The 23,567-nt window shown below is 38.1% G+C and overlaps 1 protein-coding gene across 10 annotated transcripts in view; it reads left to right on the top strand.

Moving 5' to 3' along the window:
* PTPN2 (protein tyrosine phosphatase non-receptor type 2) overlaps window positions 1-23,567 on the top strand; it is a 33,565-nt gene that overhangs the window by 3,662 nt on the left and 6,336 nt on the right. For 5 of the 10 annotated variants that reach the window (XR_013544156.1, XR_012086821.2, XM_020791735.3 and 2 more), the window contains exons 2-9: window positions 1,389-1,409; window positions 6,877-6,967; window positions 11,850-11,950; window positions 14,944-15,042; window positions 15,740-15,877; window positions 16,671-16,880; window positions 20,905-21,066; window positions 22,202-22,392. Coding sequence is in view for 6 of the 10 variants with exons in the window: in XM_020791735.3 (XP_020647394.1) it covers window positions 1,389-1,409; window positions 6,877-6,967; window positions 11,850-11,950; window positions 14,944-15,042; window positions 15,740-15,877; window positions 16,671-16,880; window positions 20,905-21,066; window positions 22,202-22,392 (1,013 nt within the window). In the remaining 4 variants the exon portion in view is untranslated. The remainder of the gene's footprint in view (window positions 1-1,388; window positions 1,410-6,876; window positions 6,968-11,849; window positions 11,951-14,943; window positions 15,043-15,739; window positions 15,878-16,670; window positions 16,881-20,904; window positions 21,067-22,201; window positions 22,393-23,567) is intronic. The other 5 variants (XR_013544158.1, XR_013544157.1, XM_072998783.2 and 2 more) reach the window with 1 other exon arrangement.

Consider the following 23,567-nt stretch of genomic DNA (forward strand, 5'->3'; position numbering starts at 1 on the left):
TGTTTACGCTGTAGCGTTTTTCACATGTCACATTAAGCGGTTTAAGTTATATGAAAGAGATTGGGATTATTCTCTCTTATTCTGTGGACCAGCAGTAAGGAGACTGGAAAGTATCATGCTTGTTCTTAATTAACTGAAATTTAGCATTACATGCGAACTTAAATAAACTGTGGTTTAAAAATTATTTATTTATGGCAAGATGAGGCTTCTGTACCCTTTCTAATGCTTTTGGCCCACACCCAGCAGCAGGGGATGATCTGAATGGCAGTCCAAAAACATCTGAGGTATCACAGTTGTCCAACCCTGATTTAGGGAAATAACCCAGCTTCAAACTGATTCATGAAGTTGTCTTATTTCATTATACTGAGTTGGGTGATCTCAAGAACTTGGGAGTCCAATCTTTGCTTCTAGCATCCGCCACAGATTGCATTGGTCCTAGAAATGGCAATTTTTAGCCTTTAAAAATGTATATAAATAGGAGATAGCTAGACAGAGACTTCCTTTTTCATTTTGGGTGGTGGTGTGTCCTTTGGGGATGCCCCAAAGTAAAAACTCTGAAATAGGTAAATTTGAGGGACATTGGAGATGTAAAAACATCTCTGTGTTTAATTATGCCAACCCAGACTCTACCATAATTAACTGCAAAATTAAGGTGTTCAAATTGAGTTGCAATAATATGCTCAGTAAATTGAAAATGGATAGTTACAGTGTCGAACTTCTGGTCATGCTTTGAGGAACATAGGTTCTCAAGATATACACGTGTATTGCTAAACCAGGGATGGGGACCTTGCAGCTGTCTAGATATTGATGAACCAGTTGTTTCCATTATCAGTCGCTGTTGTCTGTGCTAGCAAGGGCTGAGGAAATGTGGAATTCAGCAACATCTGGAAGACGATAAGCCCAGCACTAAACTATGGTTTGGCATTTATATACAGGTCATGAAGGTGGTAGGGATATTCTGAAGATCTGAATCCGAATTTAAATATTGGAGTATGTGCGGTTTTGTCTTTGTTGTTTTGAAGAACGCAATGGCCACAATCCTATTAGTGTTTGTGTAACTTGTTATGGCTAATTGATGAGATTCTGGTTATGTCTCAAGTGTGTCTGATTACATCCCTGATTGCATTCATAAAATGCACTAAGACACCCTGTTCTTTACCCACAATTAGCTGCAGCAAGTTATATACAAGCCAGTTAAAATTTTGGCCACTTGAAATCAAAATTTTCAGTTAACAAAAAGAATTTTGAGATGTACAACTGTGGTGTGTACTGTGACAAAAACATTTGAAAGGACAATTCAAACCTGAAAATGCTGAATTAGAGTATACTGAGAAGTTGAATGTTCTTCGTTTCTGCCTGATAGATAATGGTTTCTTCTCCTGCTACAGGTGTTGAGCAAGTCAGCATTGGTAAGTGCTGTCAGCTATCAGTACTGCTGTAAAGGGCCCGTGTGGCTATTTTGCAAACATTCAAGTTTGAATTAAACTGTCACTGTCTTTTGTTTTCTGTACACTTCTCTTCTGACTTTGCTGCTTGTATTTCCTCCCCCAACTATGTGCTTATATATTTCTCTGCAACTGAGAATAAAATTGGTGCATTTGGTGAAGTGAAGTCTAGTCCACAAACATTTCTGTATAACTCAGTTAGCTGTTAAGATACCAAAATGTACAGATAGAATTCAGAATATCACCAACAAATCTGTAAGGAATCCTTATACCAATCAGGAATAATGTTAATAAAATTTAGTGTGAAATACTTGGCAGGCATTTGGTTTGGTAACACATTCTGAGAGGAGCATCATAGAGAAGGATCCAACTGAAAAGTATCAGTGACTACTCATATTTTACCCTGAATTTATTATTAAGTTTAAAATGTTCTCAGAAATGTATCTGATTTAAATTAATAGCACTTGGTATCTACTAGTGATCAAAACAAATGTTGTGGCCTTGTCCCTCAAGCAGTTGTATCTTGGTTGTTTTACTGTACTTGGTTTATTCGTGAAACTATGTCTTAATGTTGCCCAAGTGTTGTGATGGGCTAAGAAATAGGTGAGGCTCATGTAGGTCTTTTGAACAAAATTCTATGTGTTATGAGATTACTTGTTACTTTTGAATACCAAAGCGCTGTGTTAGTTTTCTACAGCGAAAGCAGAGTCATGTGGTGCCTTAAACATGAAATAGCTTTATCTGGCACAAACATTTGTGGGTGCTAATACCAGGAATCCTAATTCCTTTTTGTTATTCATTTTCACAAGCACTGCAGCAAATTCTTTTTATTAAAATTCATTCCTTTTTGAGATTTTAGGGTTTGCCTCATCTGCAATCATGATAGAGAAAATGAAACTTCTAGTAGTTTTGATTCATTTCTAAAGAAACAGCATAACTGGGACATATTGTCATAATGGCTGCTGTCCTGTTCTGTAGCCCTGCCGGAGTAGCTGGAATAATAGGCGGCGGCAGATTGCCCTAGTTAAAGACTTCCTGGTTCTGTTTAAGGTTGTGCACAATTTTTGTTTTATTTTCCAAGAGTTCCATGCAGCTCAAAATCAAAGCAGGAACTTTTGAATTAGCAGCAGTCCTCCAATAACTTAATTCTTGCTATGCCAGCAAAGTTATGGAATAGGATACCGGCCACTGGATTTTTAAATCTTATATCAATGCTTAAGACAAATAGCTGTTGCCTTCATAAAAGGCCTAAATAGGGCTAAGTTCTTTTTTAAAAATCTCACAAAATCTTTGTGAAAACCAGTTTTTTTTTTTTGGTTTGGTTTGTCTGAGAGATCATCATTGTATACAGTGATGCAGCTGTGATTCTGTAGTTCAGCACTTATACATGACCTTGCCTGTTTATAGCTCCTTTAAGCTAGGTCCAGTGGAGCTTAAATAATGTATTAACAAAAACACTCATATTATTATCAAAAGATCATTTTGTACTACTTTAATGTACTGATATAGCTATTACTGGAACACCTCAGTATAATCACCACACTTTGATCTTAATATTGTTCTTTGCACAGTGAAGTACTTTGTATATTGAAAAATATCTGTGTCCAGTGGTAAAGAACCTGGCTTTAGTCATAACCTATAGCTTTTCTAATAACTTTAGAAGCTTCCTAGAAATATCTGTGATTTTGAATTAAGCATTGTATTGCAGGATCAGAACAAAAACCATCTAATTTAACATCAATTAAAACTGTTCCTGGTAAGACACTGTTAATAATAATTATCATATGCCATCAAGTTTGACTTATGGCAACCCTTTTCAAGATTTTCCAGGTACAGAATACTTAGTTTACCATTCCCTTCTTCTAGGGGTGCCCTGGGACTATGGAGCTTGCCCACAGACTGGCCCTACTCACAGGAGGCACAGTGGAGAATTGAACTCACAACCTCTGCTTCTGCAGCCAGATACCTAAATCACTGAGTAATATGAAATGGGGATGACCAAGGTGGTCAATCTTTACATCTAGTTCTTAACAATATACTACTACTAAACCTGGAAGCTTCATTTCTAGGTGTCACAATAGGCAGTTACTAGTAGACATTGCCAATAAAATAATTTAGTTATTTTTTTAAAGCCATCTGTACCAGTGGAATGTGTTTTGTACATTGGCTTGTATCCAGAATAGTCCTTAACAGAAGAAAGGGACAGAAAGGCAATCTTTGCAGCTCCCCCTTTCCCCCTGCCTCTATGCTGCCCTCAAAGTTATAGCATTAAAATCTCCACCCCTTTCATCTACTGGAGTGCTTTCTCTGAATCCTAGTACAGTGGTGCCTCACTTAACAATGATAATTGGTTCCCAAAAATCGCTGTTAAGCAATTTCATCGCTAAGCAAAACACGGTTTCCCATAGAAATACATTGAAAACCGGATAATCTGTTCCAATGGGAACGGATTGCCACCCTTAAGCGAAAATCGCCATAGGAAACATCGCTAAGCGAAACATGGTTCCCCAATTGAAATGCATTGAAACCTATTCAATGCATCTCAGTGGGGGGGGGGGGAATTACAACAAATTTACAAAGAGTCAGAACAAAGTCAAATTAGTTTAACAAAGGGTTTATTAAGTGCACTTATGATTTCAAGCATTCTAAACATTTTTTAAACATTTTTAAACATTTAAAAAACAGCCAACATGAGGCTGTCAAAACCATCGTTAAGCGAAACAGGGGGACCGAAACTGTCATCGCTATGCGAAGCATGGTCCCAAACATCGCTATGCGAAAATCACCCATAGGAACCATAGTTAAACGGAGCACAAGATCGCTCCGAAAAAGTCATCGCTAAGTGATTTCATCATTAAATGAAGCAATCGCTAAGCGAGGCACCACTGTACTTACCACCCGTGAACGTATATTGCTAATCAAACTTGTTTCCCTAAAAAGAAGACAGGGTCTTATATTAATTTTTGCTCCAAAAATGCATTAGGACTTATTTTCAGGGGATTTTTTTTTTCATGTACAACAATCTACATTTATTCACATACAGTCATGTCATCTTCTGGTTGCTGCACAATGGTGGAAGGCAGGGTTTCGCTTAACTGGGGCTTATTTTTGGAGTAGGGCTTATATTACGAGCATCCTGTGAAATCATACTAGGGCTTATTTTCAGGTTAGGTCTTATTTTCAGGGAAATAGGGTCGCTGGAAATAACTTTTTTGCCCACATTCTCAAACATAGCTCATAACTTTACACTTATGCTAAGTTTTTCTGTTAGACCAGTATAGAGGCTAATGCCTGGGCTTATGAGATCTTTTAGGGGGCATGGGCTAGACCAGTGGTCCCCAACCTTGGGCCTCCAGATGTTCTTGGACTACAACTCCCAGAAGCCTTCACCACCACCTCTGCTGGCCAGGTTTTCTGGGAGTTGAAGTCCAAGAACATCTGGATGCCCAAGGGGACCACTGAGCTAGATAATATGTTCCTCTGCACTGTTCACTACACATAAAGACATATTTCCAGGAACTCCCACAGTTTGCTGGAATCTTAATTTGGATAGTTCTTCCATTTTCTCTGACTGTTGCAGTACCCAGTAATTTGAAGAGGCACTTGTTCAGCAGGCCAAGGCCAAGAGGCAGCCCTGAAACCAGCGAAATCAGGGAGCTGGACAGGGGATAGGTTGTATTTGTCTTCAGTGTGGAAGGGATTGTCACTCTCGAATTGGCCTTTTCAGCTGCACCAGATGCTGTTCCAAGACCTTTATTCAGAGCATGTTACCATAGTCTCTCGAGACTGAAGGATGCCTACATTGTAGTATCCAAGTCAATGGATTCTAATTAGAAATAAGATGCAACCCAAAAGACTTCTGAATATCTATGGGTGACAGCTAAAACAGAGTAGAAAACTAGAAATGGAGCACCATGTACCCAAGGCCTGGTCCTGATCTGGTTCCTCCCAGAGGAATTAAATAGTCCTTTTATTTTTCTTTTAAAGATACACACATATTGCCTTATAAGCAGTCACCTTCCCTTCCTCTCTTTTCCATGAAGGTGTGATCAGAATGCTGTACATTTTCTTCTACACCATAGATTTCAGTGACAGCACTATGATTTTTCAGTTTTAGTCTTTTTTCTAGTGATTTGTAATGTAGAATTTGCCTTCATTTGTTGCAGGTTGATTGTAATGGGCTTTCTGCTTTTACTGTGATTCTAAACCACTGGGGCATTCTTACCCAGTAATATTGGCATTTATGGAAGGATATATGTATTTTTTTAGAAAAAATGATTTTTTTAAAAAAATTGGGAGACGAAAAGAAAAGAATGAAACCTATTATTTCCTTTATTCTTAGCTTATTGCAAAGTTGAGTAATGTATGGTGATGCACCTTTTGTTCTCCTAATCTTTCATTTCTGAGTTATTCTGTAATGTTTATTTCATTGTGAATAGATGGTGTCAATGTGCACTTCCTTATAAATGCCCCAACCAAACCTGCCTTTGGTGCTCAAAACTTTCCCAAGTGTCAGTGACGGAATAAACATAGAGACAGGAACACCAGCTCACCTTTCATCTCAACTGCAATATTTCAGATTTCAGCTGAAATAGTTGTGGGAGGAAAGTTTGAAATGTGGCATGAGATTTTTGTTTTTACCAAAAGGAAGCATGGATTTAAGAAGACTGAAAAACATTGTGCTATTACAGCAAGTTATATTTCTCCAATTGAAAGTTGACTTCTTTACGCTGTTAGGTGTGGTGAATGTCCGTATGTTCTTGTCCTCTTGTGTCACTAGTAAATTATAAGAGTTTTCTGACTATCTGGGGTGGCATCCTGTGATGGACGTCTGCTGATGAAACAGGAGAATTTAGTTAAAATGAGATTGAAATTATCTCCTTCATTGCAGAAGTTTGTGGATACCAGAAACCAGCTGTAGAAGTTTCAGAAACCATCTAAAGCCAGTTTTTGGCTTGGTGGGCAAGAAACATTTAAAATTTTCACCAGTAGCAGAGCAATGGATTTAGCCCTAATTCTCTGATCATCATGCAGCATTTCCTGAAACACTGTTACTACAGCTTCAGATTAGTCTTTTATTTAAAAAAAAATTCTTTGAAAATGCAGAGACTACCTTGGCCCATTTAATGCTTTAAATTAGTAGTTAAACTTCAAAAGAAGTTTTTATGTTAATTGCAGTGGATTGATTCAGCAACTTAGGTCCAGCAGTTCTTAAACACGGTATAAAATTTTCTATTCTACTGTGTTCCCATTAGAGATATGGTCCTAAGAAATGTGTGTTCAGTTTTTAAAGAAGAAAGGATTAAAAGAAATCCAGAAGAGAAAGTTCAATTGTAGCTTAGCAAAGCAGTTACTGTTTAGTACCTTTTGTTTTCACTGCCAATGAATAAATGTGACTTTAGAACTTAATATATTACCTTTGTTTCTTCAGGATATACGGCACCAATCCAGTGATTACCCACATAGAGTTGCAAAGTATGCAGAAAACCGAAATCGTAATAGATACAGAGATGTTAGTCCATGTAAGTAAGATCTTATTTACTATAATCTAATGCTTAGTAAAGTTGTCATGATTGTGTGAATATTAATACTTTAAATAAATTATTAATAATAATTTAGACTACTCCTTGCGCACAGTTACTCCTACATGTGTGATGCTCCATTCAAGCCACCAAGACTAAAGTGGTCACAGTCATTGACATGATGTAGAAACGATGCTTTCCCCGTATATGCTCATTTTTATATAGAACAAGGTACCATGGAACTGTACATAGGCTGCTATAGGATTTTTCCACCCAGTAGCAACCACAGCTGCCTTGTTTCAGCATGGTTTCAGCATTATGTGCTTTCAGCCATGTCTTGAAGCCCTGGACAGTAATAATATCTAGATTCCCCAGCAAGTTAAGTGCTTATTTAGCTATTTGTAACTTCTGTCTTATGGCTGCACTATAATTTTTTAAGTAAAAGTAATGTAGAGTTGGTTTAATATTTTAAGATCAAGCTGTGTCACACTTAAACTGATCTTTGCTTTTAATTTTATGCTATTTCAGTTAGTGAAATTTGTCTGTTTGTTTGACTTGGGATGCTGTTGAAATAAGAGGAGAAAGATTTCTTGTGGGCAGATATCATTTGGCCAGAGTTTAGAGATTTTCTGTGTCATACCACTATTACTCATCTGGTTATACACTGTCACATGTAGAGGGTTCAAGCTAAACAACCGCAGATACTGCCTGATACTAAGCATTTTCCAGAAAGAACTTGAATTGAGCTTCAAGATTTTTACTCCATCTAAGTTAGTAACTTCTGTAGTGTTAAGGGCATTTGGTTTAGGTGTTTGCTAAGTGTTTCGTTTGGTGAACGAGCTTATATATATGAACCACATGTTGTCTGGTTTCTTAATGGAATTGAGCAACAGCGCTTTTAGCTTTTTTAAACATAGGACAACTAGATTATAAATAAGAAGCAACATAGTGGTACCATTAGCTTTTGTTGTATTACTGAACTTCTTGAAAAAAATAAGGATTACAGATTATTTCGAGTGTGTTGCTGGAAGCAGGATAAATATTGAATGTATAAAAGCATACCAGGGAAATCTCTCTCAAATTCTATCAAAGTTCATGGGACTTTTGTAAGATAAATTGTTTGTGTATTATTGCCACCAGATTATGAGTTGATATACAGTGGTGCCCCGCTTGACGATTACCTCGTTAGAAGAGGAAATCGCTTAACAATGTGTTTTATGCGATCGCTTCTGCAATCGCAAAACAATGTTTAGATAGGGAAAATGCGCTTTACGATGATCGTTTCCCTGCTTCGGAAACCGATTTTTTGCTTTACGAGGATCAGAAAACAGTTGATCGTCGGGTTTAAAAATGGCTGCCCGCTGTTTAAAATGGCTCCCCGCTGTGTTTAGGAAGGCTTTTTTGCAAGACAGGAACCGGAAAATGGCCGCCCTATGGAGGATCTTCACTGGATGCTGAGGTATTTTGCCAATTGGATTGCATTGAACCAGTTTTCAGTGCATTTCAATGGGCTTTTTCATTTCGCTTGATGAGGATTTCGTTCTACAGCGATTTCGCTGGAACAGATTATCCTCGTCAAGGGAGGCACCACTGTACTTAGTACAAAACATCATTTTAATCATTTTTACAACAGCATGTTTACATAATCCAGTGGTTCCCAACCTTGGATAACACAGAATTTGTTGGACTGCAATTTCCAGAAGCCTTCACCCCCAGCTGTGCTGACAGGGGTTCTGGGAATACAGTCCAAGAACACCTGAGTTGCCCAAGGTTGGGAATCACTGGCTTGAATAATAAATCTTTATTCTCTCTATATATAGAACAAATATATACAGTGGTGCCTCACTTTACGATCGCTTCGTTTTACGACAAAATCGCATAACGAAGTTTTTGCGATCACAAAAGCGATCGCAAAACGATGTTTCCTATGGGGTTTTTCGTTTTGCGATGATCGGTTCCCTGCTTCGCTAACCGATTATCGCAAAACGACGATTTTCACAGCTGATCGGTGGTTTAAAAATGGCTGCCGGGTAAAAAAAAGGCCACCCACTGTTTTCTGGGATGGATTCCTCACTGCACGTGCCGTGAAAATGGCCGTGCTATGGAGGATCTTCGCTGGACGGTGAGTTTCAAGCCCATAGGAACACATTAATCGGATTTTAATGCATTTCTATGGGCTTTTAAAAATCACTTTACGATGTTTTCGTTCTACAGCGATTTCACTGGAATGAATTAACATCGTAATGCGAGTCACCACTGTAAATATTTTCTCTCTCTATATATATATATAGAGAGAGAGAATCTTTATTCTCTCTATATATTGCCATATTCTGTCCCAGGATACTGGGACACTTTCCATTCCATTCACTAGGAACCAGGTTGATCTGAACAAAAGCCTGATTTGCAGTTGAACAAGGAAAGGATCACTTTTTTTGTCTTCTGGGAATGAGATAAATAAAGGCTATCCCAATTAATACTTGAGGCATCCCAGGCTGAATGGAATGTACATCTGTTTCATGAAATTCTGGTCTTTTGTGAGTAAAAGTGAAGCTTTGGGGTGCCTGGGTTTATTCAAGTATTGCTGAAAGTGGACTCAACTTTCTTACAACAGATGCTACCGTTTCTTTTGCACATGCCTGACAGTCCATGCTCTGGAGTTGTAATTAGAACCAGAGGTTTCTGTGGATAAATGAATTAGATAAATGAAACTGTGGGCAGTTTCCCTTTAATTGTCAATGTAGAAGGATGATAGAGGGGGTTGTTTGTTTTGGCTAGGATAGAAAAACAGCTTGAAAAATTGGGTTAGAAGTGTACTTGTTTGCACTGAAGAAAAGCATGGAAGCGAGCCCAAAGTGTTACTCATATATAAAATCCAACCGCAGCTGCTTGGTGATTCAATGGTTAAAACAGTACTTGCTGATGTCATATTTCCGAGAACCCTGGCACCAGTTTGTGTGATTTACTATAACAAGATCTCAAGTTTTTCCTGTTGGCAAGTGGCATGTAGTATTTACAAAGGTGTTGGTTTCTGTCCAGAAGAAGCATCTGAATTCCAATAAATTGATACATGAAGAGAAAGCCTGATGTTTTCATTTCTGAGCAAGATCACAGTTCATTTTGAAGAGAAATATTGAATGCTTAATATAGTTTTTAAAATATGTGTATTCATTAAGATTTGGTGGATCTTACATCCACTTTAGAAAATATATGTCTAAATGCTGATTACATCAGTTGTGTATAAAATGTGCCTCTGCGGGCTCCCATCATGTGCTTTCTGGAAAATGGTAAATAGTGAGTAATATCTTTTCAATAGCTTTTAAGCCTTGAGAAAAAGATTTATATCTGTATTCCTTCATCTTGGAAACTCTTATACTGCATACATTTATATATAGGAAAAGGACTGAAAATTCCCTTTTATGAACCTATTTCAGGAAAGAGGAGGAGGCAGTTTCTTTACTTGTCATTAGAAGGAGCTTTTTATGCATATTATTATATTATATTATATTACAGAGCAATTGGAAACCAGAGGTATATCCAAATTAGTGTAAACAGAGTGCATATATTGTTTTATTGCAACTCCCAATATTGCTTGCCACTGGCAGTGCAGGTTGGAGCTTACAGATGGATAATCTCTGCAGGGCATATATTTTTCCATCTATTTTAAAATATTATTTAGACTGAGCAACATCAACCAATTTTTCAGAAAACTTGTTTGCTCTGTGCTTGGTTCTTTATTGTGGGATTTTTTCCCGGCAGTGACAGGAAGTTAGGTTTTGGGGGCTTTTATTTCCAACTCCCATCTCCTTAGCCTCCAATAGAGGCATATTGTTAGTGCCTCTCTATGTGCATTTAAGGTACTTTTCCCTAGCTTAGCCCAAACAAGATTCTTACACATTGTAAAGATGTAGCCCTGTTACGAAGGCGAATTGCTTTAAATGTCTGTGTGTCTGTGTTTGATGATACATATGCAGAAACAACTAACTACTCAGAGAAAAACTGTCCCTTTTACTCCAGGTTTAGTTTTGTGAGTGGATACACTGCCCAGTTGTACTTTTCAGAAGCATTTCACAATCCGTATCTGTGGCACAGCTTGTGAACTATCTGTCATTACTCTTTTTTGGTGGAGAGACCATCATCTGTAAAATGTTTGTGCTGTGTATAAGTAATCATGTGATACACACATGCTCCATCATTGTATCCGGTCACGCAATGAAGCATAATTTTTTTAATAGTTATATTTAATTGTTGGCTCATGATTTAGTTGGTTTGTGTGTTTAATAACTTGTGAACTGCCTTGAGTCTCTTATTTGAGAGGAAGGTGTCATACAAATGAAATGAAATGAAATGAATACTGTCAATAAATCGCATAAAATAGAATCCATGGAGAATGTTGGGATCCTTCCTATTTTTGCTTCATAGTATGTTGCCATGTAGTATTTACTGTCTTCATTTGCTTTAAACACTGCTTTCAGAGGTGTGGTCATGTGTCATTATAGCAAATTCTGTTGCTACACAACAAAGCATTTAGCAATAATGAATGAAATGAATTGTACAAATTGATGTAAGACGTGATACAGATTGCTTAAATGCAGTTGGTACCATTCAGCATTATTCAAGTAGACACATGCTCATACAGTGGCAATTCATGTTCTCCTTTACCTACAGTTACCCTACACCTCCCCAAGCCTGCTCCAGAGGAGCTCACAAAACATCTTTAGAAATGGAAGATGAATTGGCCCTCTTCCTTTGGAACAGGGACATTAATTGGATTTCATCTACCACAATTCCTTCAGTAATAGTATTTTGAGAACTGTGCACAAAGTCAGCTCAAGAAGTCAGTATTGAAAGTTTAAATCATCTCTACTTTTATATTTATTTAAAGATGATCATAGTCGTGTGATACTGCAGAACACAGACAATGATTACATCAATGCAAGCTTGGTGGTTAATGAAGAAGCTCAGAGAAATTATATACTAACACAGGTAAGTATTAATAGACATTTAGGCACTATATTGTATTATATGGCTAGGAGCAGGATGGATAACTGAGTTAGTTGGGTCATTGGCTGTGGAGCCAGAGGGTGGGAATTCAGAGCCTCATGGGAGAAGAGCTAACCTGTGTAGACTCAGGTAGAGTGCAAGTGCCCTCCAGATTACCCCAATCTGAGCGAATCAGGGTCTTTGCACTGAAGGTGACGTAAAAGGGGGCATAAGAAGGAGTGAAGACCTATCTCTGATACTTGTTCCTTGTTTAAGAATCCATGATGGATGAAGCATGAAATGATCATTGGAACCAGGGCAGAATTTATGGGTATATCCATATAACAATAAAAAAGTATGAGAGAACATGCTGTCTCAAGTGTTTTAATAATTTTTTGTGCTTTAATTTGACCATTCATATCTTTACAATCATAACAAGTGACATAAAACATAAAAATCTGGTTTTCATTTCATAAATTGATTTCAGTATATATCAGGCAGTTTGATTTATGTGGCTGGAGTTTTGCAGTTTTACTGCATTAGAAATACTAGAACTTTGGGGGTCTTTTTTAAAAGAAAAACATCATGTACTCTCTAGCGGGAGATAATAAATATCACTTTACAAAAAATAATATATGGAGATGAAAACAAAATGTCAACAAATTATCATAAAATTATCTTTTGCTTCCCTGCATTCCACATTAAGAGTATTGACAGAATGTTGAATCCATAGTTATAGTCACCTGTGTCTTCTTGGTGCAGGGGAAAGGAAACTGGACAATTATTTTCTTTGATTCTGCCTTGTTTCTATGCCCCTCTGAGGAGCCATTGTACACAGTTTTGGGATCTTCAGGACTAGAGTGTGCATATGTTTTGAAAGTTTGCTAACAGCTGTAGGAGGGGAGATTTTTTTCCCAAAAATCATTACCTGGCACCCTCCCTCTGGTAGTGAACTTCCACTGGGTCTTTTCCTTCTCTTCTGGAAATAGAAGAAATCCTATTGGGAAAAGGACATGTGGAGCTCTAACCAATTATAAATAAGCCGCCTTCTCTGAGCTTTGTATAACAAAATATTAAAATGTTTGCAACCTAATAGAAAATGAGTAGTCTTAACAGGTCTTCCTGACTGCAGTAATCATTTAATAATTACAAATACTGTTCAGGTTTGAAAATCAGACCTGTACTTTAACTCTATAAGAGTTTTGTATAAAGGGCCTTGAAATTTCATATAGTTATATACATGTACTGACTTAATTGTGAGTCATTTTCTAGTATGGTATCTTGAAGACTTCTATTTCACATCATTGGCTTGAATCAAACTGCAAATAATCTTGTTTCATTCAGTGTAGTGAACAAGGATTTGTGGTTTTCAGTGAGGAGTCTCTTGCTTGTCAAAGAGAGCAGGAAGTCTTCACACAGAGCCATTCTTGACATGTTCTGTGCAGAGTTCTAGCCATCTTTTGAGGCTTCTACCTCATCTTTCCACTGCAGCTCCATGTGAGTGTGATATGTGCTCACCCCCTGCTTCTGAAAAGTAGCAAGCAAGCAAAATAAGTTTATTGCGTGGCACACAGGCCATTGCAACGTATATCGGATAAAACAATATAAAATGGTATAAACAGTATAATATACTCCATTAAAATATAGTACAATAAAATATTAAAAGCAATGTAGAATCTATTACAGCACAAAATGTTGACATCTAAGGAGAGGACAAAGACAGATGGAAAACATTAACCAATGCCAGCAGCAAGCACCTATTGTGGGAGGAATAACCCCAAAGATGTAGTTACTTAAATATTGACTTAATTGATAGAGGTGGGGGATACAGATTTCATTTTTATCAATGTAGAGATAAAGCGTGCCATTCAGAATGTGACAAATTTGTCTCTGCCATAAAGTAGACTCTTGAGTTTTTCTTGTTTAGAATTACTAGAGTGTTTTTGTAAAATAGGATTAAGGAGTCTTTCACAATAGGTGTCTAATAGTTGACAACAGAGCACTACATGTGCCAAATTCTCCACTGATTTTTTACCACAAGAGCAAACTCTCTTGTGATACGGAATTTGTGTATAGCAGCCTAATAAAATGGCTACTGGTAACATATCAAAATGTGCCCAAGTAAAAGCTTTTCTATAATCAGAACTCTTTAGATCAACGAAATAAGATGAAATTCAAAGGCAAGGATAGAATGTTCTTATATAGGGCCGTTTAAGGGTGCCTAACAGACCTAACTCCAGTTGAACCCAGTGGTCGGACAATCTGTTTCAGAAAATGTTTTGCAGTGGGTAGGCCAAGGTGTCTCATACTCTTCTGAGAATCCACATTTAGCAACTAGTTGCAATGCAAAAAGTTTCCCCAATCCAAAATTCATCTCCTCATATGATGATATTAAAAATTCTGACTTAGTGATGAACAGAATTTTCAGCCAGTAATTAATTATTAACTTGTAGACCAATGTCATTATTGTCATTAGTACCAACTCTAGTCTAAGAAATGCTGAGGGGGTTGAAAGGGAGACTGCCAGGATTAATCGAGCAAATTTATTTTGGATTACTTCTAAGGAGGTTAGGCTTCCAGTTCCCCATATTTCAGTACCATACGGAATCTAGGGAAGTAGCTTGATTTTATAAATTTCACAGATGGGTGGGACCAAACGCCCTCCTTTAGTTCTATAGAATATAAGTATACCAAACATGGCTTTTTCAAATTTTTGCTTTGCGAAGTCAATCTGGGCTGCCCAGGAACCAGACTGGTGGAACATCATGCCCAAATATTTATAATGAGTTACTTGTTCTAATATTCTCCCATTCCATACTTCTGAAAAGTTGCATCTTCACTATGACACAAATGGATATTTGGGTGCCAGCCATAGAACCTTTTATGCTGTGTTGCTTTATATAATCTTAAACTAAGTAATTGTATTCTGAGAATTAACTGCTATTTCAGACCAGGACCACTTTAATTGCTCATTGAATGCCCCTTCTCTTGTACAGGGTCCACTTCCTAACACATGTTGCCATTTTTGGTTAATGGTATGGCAACAAAAGACCAAAGCAGTTGTTATGCTGAACAGAATTGTTGAGAAAGATTCGGTGAGTTGTCTTGACTATTAAAAGTTGTGCACTGAAATCTGTAAAATTAGCCTCAATTTACAATTAATTGGGGTATGGTTACTCTGAGTTTGAGGTCTTCATTTAAATTACCTAGATATTCAAAGTTATTTGTCCTTATGAGCCAAGAGATTTACATAGAAGTAGATGCATAGTGTTTAAAGAGGATTTGTAGTAGCCTAAGGCACTACCAAGTTCAGTAAAACATGTCTTATTTAAAAGGGTTTCTCAAAATATGCTGCAAATGTTCTATTTGTAGTTGCCTCACAAGATAAATCTTGAGGATCTTAGAGAAAGTTAATTAAATATGAGGTGCTGATTCATTGTAACCATATCAAGAAATCTAAATCTGGGCAGTACACTGATGTTTTCTATTTGCATATATTACATCAGTACATATAAGTATGTACACATCCTGTCCTATAAGCTACTGGAACTGACAAAAAACATAGTTTGTTCTCTTCACTGAAGTGAGCAAGTATTATTCTTAATCTCTTGATGACAATACAAATCTAGAATCTAGAAACAAAGGGGAAGAATTTTTCTGGGCACTCCAGTAAGTCTCTGTGATACTGGTTTGATTTTCAATGTGGAGAATATTTTAAAATTATAAATAAATTATATGTATGTCCTGTTTATCTTTGACAAGCTCTTATTATAATATTCTTTTACAATCTAGGTGAAATGTGAACAATACTGGCCATCAAAGGAAGAAGAGCAAATGATATTCAAAGAAACAGGATTTTGTGTGAGGCTAAAGTCTGAAGATGTGAAATCTTACTATACTGTACGCCAGCTTCAGCTAGAAAATATCAGTGTAAGCATTCATCAAAATTATGCACATTGCCTCCCAAATTCTTATGACATATGTAGTAATTAATCTTTCCTTGGAAGATATTGCATATAAATAGGGTGTATTTCAGTTCAGTCACAAGTGTCTTCATCCTATGACAAGTTCTCTGCAGGAGCATATCTGTCCCTTCATACACAGATAAGCAAAGAGAGGTGCCCTGTTGACACTCTTGTATTTTTGGAAGCACAATAACTAATTGAAAAGATATGTCTTCACTATTTGATACAATTAGCTGAGACAAAGATTCTGTGATGAGGCAACGCTTAATTGTACATCAGTGCTATAACTATAGTTACCTAACAAAGCAGAGAAACTAGGTTTGGCTCGGGGGCAGGAGTCCTACCACACAGAAATTTTAAAAAACAAACCATAAATGTATGTCAGGTTTTCCCCTTTTTATTTTTTCCCCATGGTCCAAAATAAGCATTTTGGGCTCCTTGCAGCCTGGAGGGGTTTGGTGCATTTGGGGACACAAATTTGGTCCCAAAGCCCATTGAGCTTGCTGAATCTTATATAGCACAATATTGAACGTGGCAAGAGCTGTACTTACAACTTAACTACAGTTATATTTAGTTGCTAATTCTATGTAATTGCATGACACAAGAAGTGTTGGAGCTTCAGCAAGAATTTCCATAGTAGTGCCTCGGACCATTACAATTCTAAGCTAGCTATATGATTGGATATTCTTTTGCTTAGATGCATAAACGTATTAAATCTGACTGAATTAATTGCTATAAAGAATAATTTATTTTTTCAGACTGGTGAGTCCAGGATGATATTCCATTTTCATTATACTACATGGCCAGATTTTGGGGTTCCTGAATCCCCTGCTTCATTCCTTAACTTCTTGTTTAAAGTCAGAGAATCTGGATCTCTGAGCCCTGAACATGGACCTGCAGTCATTCACTGTAGTGCTGGAATTGGACGATCTGGTACATTTTCATTGGTAGACACATGTCTTGTCTTGGTAAGTCTGTTCCCAAATACCTATTCAAGGCCTGCCGTATAGTTACTTTGGATTGATATGGAGAAAAAAACCTAATTCAATATTTTTCCTAAATAATTAGGTGTGCACACATTCATGGTTTGGACTGCAATTCCCAGAATTTTCTTAAGAATCCTCCTCCCAGGCAAAATTCTGGGAGTTTCAATACGTAAATATGCACCTACAGACTAGACATGGGAGCTTTGTAGTTCCCATGCAGGGAAGCACCAGCCAGGCTACTTCTGCGATTGGCATATTGTTACCAATGATGGAGGTGTGTGGCATGCGGAGTGGACTACTCGTTTTGGAGAGATGGCCCAAAGGGCCTGGCCACCTGTGATGGTTCTATTTGTATTAGTCTATCCCAGGATATCCCATCTCTACTATAGACCCTGTGTTTTACTCACCGGGAGCAGGCTTTACTTCTACATGGCTTTCTCTGACCTCATTTCCTGTTTGTTAATGAAAAAGAAAGCAGCTGTAGGACTCATAGTTCTTCAGCAGGCAACTTCTATAGCTGTAGGCCCTGATCCAAGTGAGCAGCAAAACATGATTTCCAGGAAGCACCATGGTAGGTGTCTCTAGGTACATGTTTCAAAGCTGAAATTTTCAAAATTTGCCTGGAGAATCCTGGGAATTACAGTCTAAAAAAACAAAAGAGCACACCCATATTAATAATTGGAAATGTCAATTTTGCAGTGTGGACGTAAAATAGTGTACATATTTGATGTTGAAAACTAAGATTAGTCATCCTTAACTAATAATTTATTTTGGATATACTTACAGTATAGTAGCGAGTGGCCTAGTTCATATGTCATGTTTTTTCCCAACAAATGGTGGTTTGCTATAATGAGAACAAGCTTGAGTATATGTCCCTTCACTACTGAAGTTTTTTAAAAAAACTTCCATTTTGTTAAACCAATTCCATGTAATTAGGAAACTACTGTGAAGCAGTCCTAGTTTGAAGAGTATGTACAAAGCTGGGCTACAAGATGTAGTTTGATCATGGTTTATAAGGATTGCTCGAACCACAACTCTCCAATTTAGACACAATGAGAAACTGTTTTAAGTGATGAGGATAGCTTCTCTGAACCTGGGTACCTCGGGGAGAAACAGTAACAGATATACATGTTGTTCTCAACTGGCAAACCATGATGTGACCAGGAATGTTAGGTCTTTCTGTGATTTACAGTGAATATTGTACGAAGAGCTGCTGTCAGTGGTGGGGTATACCCCTTCACGGATTGCTGCCTTGTTGTGGCGAAGGGGCTTGATTAATTCAGAGAAGCTATGGGCTATGTCATGCAGGGACACCCAAGACACACAGGTCATAGTGGAGAGTTCTAACTAAACGCGATCCACCTGGAGCAGGAACTGGCAAGCCACTCCAGTATCTTTGCCAAGAAAACTCCATGGACAAAATCAAAAGGCTAAAAGATATGATGCTGGAAGATGAGCCCCTCAGGTCGAAAGGTGTCCAATATGCTACTGAGGAAGAGCGGAGGACAAGTAGCTCCAGAGCTAATGAAGTAGTTGGGCCAAAGCTAAAAGGATGCTCAGCTGCGGACGTGCCTGGAAGTGAAAGGAAGGTCTGATGCTGCAAATAAAAATACTGCATAGGAACCTGGAATGTAAAATCTATGAACCTTGGTAAACTGGATGTGGTCAAACAGGAGATGGCAAGAATAAACATTGACATGCTGGGCATCTTTGAACTGAAATGGATGGGAATGGGCAAATTCAAGTCAGACGATTATCATATCTACTATTGTGGGCAAGAATCCCATAGAAGAAATGAAGTAGCACTCATAGTCAACAGATGAGTGGGAAAAGCTGTAATGGGATACAATCTCAAAAATGATAGAATGATTTAAATACGAATCCAAGGCAGACCTTTCAACATCACAGTAATCCAAGTTTATGCACCAACCACCAATGCTGAAGAGGCTGAAATTGACCAGCTCTAGGAAGACTTACAACACCTAGAACTGACACCAAAGAAAGATGTTCTTCTCATTATAGGGGACTGGAATGCTAAAGTAGAGAGTCAAGAGATAAAAGGAACAACAGGTATGTTTGGCCTTGGAGTTCAAAATGAGGCAGGTCAAAGGCTAATAGAGTTTTTTCAAGAGAACAAACTGGTCATCACAAACACTGTTTTCCAACAACACAAGAGGTGACTCTACACATGGACATCACCAGATGGGCAATACCGAAATCAGATTGAGTATATTCTCTGCATTCAAAAATGGAGAAGCTCTATACAGTCAGCAGAACAAGACCTGGAGCTGATTATGGTTCTGATCATCAGCTTCTAGGAAACCTCAAGGTTAAACTGAAGAAAGTAGGAAAAACCACTGGGCTAGTCAGATATAATCCAAACCAGACCCCTTATGAATACACAGTGGAAGTGAAGAACAGATTTACGAAACTCGATTTGGTGGACAGAGTGCCTGAAGAACTTGGAATAGATGCTCGTTATGTTGTACAAGAGGCAGCAACAAAAATCATCCCAAAGAAGAACATCTACTTCTGATCCATTGACTATGCAAAAGCCTTTGACTGTGTGGACCGCAACAAACTATGGCAAGTTCTTAAAGAAATGGGAGTGCCTGACCACCTTATCTATCTCCTGAGAAATCTATATGTGGGACAGGAAGAAACAGTTAGAATTGGCCGTGGAATAACTGATTGGTTCAAAATTGGGAAAGGAGTACGACAAGGCTGTATATTGTCTCCCGGCTTATTTAACTTATATGTAGAATGTATCATGCGAAAGGCTGGACTGGAGGAATCCCAAAATGGAATTAAGATTGCCAGAAGAAATCTCAACAACCTCAGATATGCAGATGATACCACTCTAATGGCAGAAAGTGAGGAGGAATTAAAAAAAAACCTCTTAATGAGGGTGAAAGAGGAGAGTGCAGAAAATGGCCTGAAGCTCAACATAAAAAAAAACTAAGATAATGGCCATTGGTCCCATCACCTCCAGGCAAATAGAAGGGGAAGATATGGAGGCAGTGACAGATTTTACCTTCTTGGGCTCCATGATCACTTGCAGTTGGAGACAGCAGCCTCGAAATTAAAAGACACCTCTTTCTTGGGAGGAAAGCGATGACAAACCTCGACAGCATCTTAAAAAGCAGAGACATCACCTTGCCGACAAAGGTCCGCATAGTCAAAGCTATGATTTTTTCTGTGGTGATGTATGGAAGTGAGAGCTGGACCATAAAGAAGGCTGACCGCTGAAGAATTGATGCTTTTGAATTGTGGTGCTGGAGGAGACTCTTGAGAGTCCCCTGGACTGCAAGGAGATCAAACCTATTCATTATGAAGGAAATCAACCCTGAGTGCTCACTGGAACAACACATCCTGAAGCTGAGGCTCCAGTACTTTGGCCATCTCATGAGAATAGAAGACTCCCTGGAAAAGACCCTGATGTTGGGAAAGTATAAGGGCAAGAGCAGAAGAGGACGACACAGGACGAGATGGTTGGACAGTGTTATCGAAGCGGCCAACATGAACTTGATCCAACTCCGGGAGGCAGTGGAGGACAGGAGGGCCTGGGGTGCTTTTGTCCATGGGGTCACAAAGAGTCGAATACGACTTAACGACTAAACAACAACAAATACACAGAACATATATTTGTTTTGCATTTTAGATTATCAAATTTGTTGCTTTTATAAGGAAAATTGTCCAGTTTCAACAAGAGAGAGATCAAAATAAATTATTTTTACACTGACATAAAAAGGACCTGCCAAACTAGTATTGCATATTGAATATCAGCTCTTCATTTTTTGGGAAATTGTTCTTGGTATTCTCACAAGTATGAGAGTAAATTGATCAGTGAGATCTGAGTATTTGTTCATTAAGTATCAACATTTTTTATTGGAATGAGTGAACAGAAATATATGCATTTCAGTGATTTCATTTGAAAACTGTGTCCACTCTGCTCGTAATTTGTACAGCTGTTGCAAAAGCCATTTCTCTTTTGTTTTTTCAACAGATGGAAAAAAGAGAAGATCCATATTCTGTAGACATTAAGCAAGTATTACTGAATATGAGAAAGTACCGAATGGGACTTATTCAAACTCCTGACCAGCTAAGATTTTCATATATGGCTGTAATAGAGGGATCAAAATACATAATGGGTGATGCTACTATACAGGTAATTGTTTGCAATGAATTGATTATCTTTAGAGAGTTTGTAGTCAGATGATTATCAGTATAGCCAGATTTAACTGTTCTCTAGGATTTATATATAAGCTAGAAAATTTTGTACGTCGCCCAACATGTATATGCACCTTTTCTGAAAGATATTAACTCACAGTGGTGGTAACATTTTGTTATTATTATATTGCAGAACAAAATCCATTTAGAAATCCAGGGATAGTTGAACTTCACTTGTTCATCCCAGTATTGGTGTAAATATACCCTATAGAAATGTGAGACTTGTGTATAATATAATTAGATTAATAAAAGAGTATGGGGGAAGTGTAAAGCGTTCCTTTTAGTGTTGGAATCTGTTCATTGTTATCTCTTCTTCCTCTTGGATGGTGAGTAATAGTATAATCTAAAGCACTTCATTTCTTTTGCCACTGGTTACCTACTTTGGGGCCTTCTGGTATGATTGATAATTAAATATAGTAGGCTGCCTAACTTCTAGATTCTTTTATTGCTTTCCTGGAAAATTGATGTAGTGCTTCTAAAAACAATACGAAGTACTAGACGTAAGTACTTCATCCTTTGCTGTTGCACAGTGGTGACATTAGTATGTATTTTTAATAAAATTTTTAAAGATAGTTGTGCTAATTATGAAACAAATCAAACCTCTAAATATTTGGACAGATGACTTATCTTGATATGATAAATGTTTTAAGAGTATGTCCTCTTGAAGGAAGCCTTTACTTGTACGGAGGACCCTATGTTGCTATTGAAAATAAGTTATAGAGCTTTAGCTTCTTGCATTACTAAAATGATACCAGTACTTGCAGTTTACTTCAGAAACATGCAATAGAGAACGGAAGCTTAAATCATTTCCATTAAACAGAAAAATAGTTACATACTTAGTATTGTAATAATAAAAATTGCCATGAGCATCAGAGTGCAAAGGAACACATTGATCTAACTCATTGCCTTCATCCAGGGGGAAAAATCTTCATGTTCACATTTAACTGTTTTTGGACACACACACAAAAGGATGTTGCAATATGTCTCTGAATTTATAACTTTAACTTTCAGATAAATTTTGTTAAAGCAGATTGTCACATTCAAAATCAAGTAAGATTTTTCCCCCCCTTCAGAATCGATGGAAGATACTGTCAAAAGAGGACCAGGCACCAAATTCTGAACGCTCCCCTCCACACACAACCAAGTTATCTACAGAGAAGTACAATGGGAATAGTGTGGGATTAGAAAATGAAGAGCAAGCAGAGCAGATAAACACTGATCGATCTTCTGCTGGCCAGAATGCTGCAGATGCAAGTGCTGACATGTGAGTATCGTTTGTATAACTTGGAAGCTAACCAAGGCCACCCTTTACACTGCTCTGTCTCTAAAGACAGTAGCTCTTTATGTGACATTTGTGGTGTATAGTTGTGCTTTGTATGGACTGATAGGAAACTTGGTTTGCCCTGTTTTGTTATGCAAAGTGTGATTCACCCTCCCCTTTTAGTTGTCCATAAACCAGTTTTGACAGGGTTCCAGGCTGTGAGGTGTATGCTGAAAAAAAAACACAACAGTATATAAGGTATATGAGCTAGTATAGTGTCATGATTCTCTGGTCAAGGCCCTCTCCTTACAGGCACTCAGCCACACTACTCTTGCCTATCCTGGGGTGGGACCACCCAGGAAGATTGTGGTGAAAACTATGGACATTTGACTGGATCCATATTATCTCCCTATTCTCTTAGAATTAGAGGTGTTCCAGGGACACCTCTAATTCAAAAAAGAAAAGAAATTCCCAGGGCTAGGGACTGAGAATGAGCACACCAGCCTTGCAAGGTAGCTGCCACCATTCCCACATATAAATAATTGAAAAAGAAAACACCCAGTAGCTGGTTGAGGCAAGGTCTGGTTTCAGTACCATTAACCCTTATAGCACCTGCTTCACTCTTCCTCTGCCTCCTGCAGCTGCCCACTCGGAGAAGAAATCAGGGTATGGAAGCCTGCAGTGGTGCCTTTGAGTGGTCAGCCACTGCGATTGGTGAGTGGGCAGTTGCATTGAGGTGGGGAGGGAAGTGTGCTTCACCCAGGGAATGGGTGAGAACACAGAAGCAGGAGAGGGGAGTGTGTGGCACCTGCGGAACACCTGTACACGCACAGCACCAGACAGGGCCGAACTGTTGAACTGGAGTGGAGTTGATGCCATCTCTACATAGGATACATATTTAAGATGGTATAGATCAGTGGGTTGGGTCTAGGGGTCAAGAGTTCAGACTCCCTACTATGACTCCTAGGAGGCATCTTGCCAACATCACCAAGAGTGTTTGTGGTTTATGGAATTACATGCCAGGTTACCTCTGTGGCCTCAGACAAGTTGTACAGTCCCAGAGCATTAGGAGGGACTGAAAAACCACTTCTCAGTACTTTTTGCCTGAAAACAACTGGAAGTGTTGCCATAAGCTGAACTTGATTTGACAACATATACTTAACTATTATTCTGTGGTG

This window comes from Pogona vitticeps, chromosome 4 (genome assembly GCF_051106095.1).
Source record: "Pogona vitticeps strain Pit_001003342236 chromosome 4, PviZW2.1, whole genome shotgun sequence".
Taxonomy (NCBI): domain Eukaryota; kingdom Metazoa; phylum Chordata; class Lepidosauria; order Squamata; family Agamidae; genus Pogona; species Pogona vitticeps.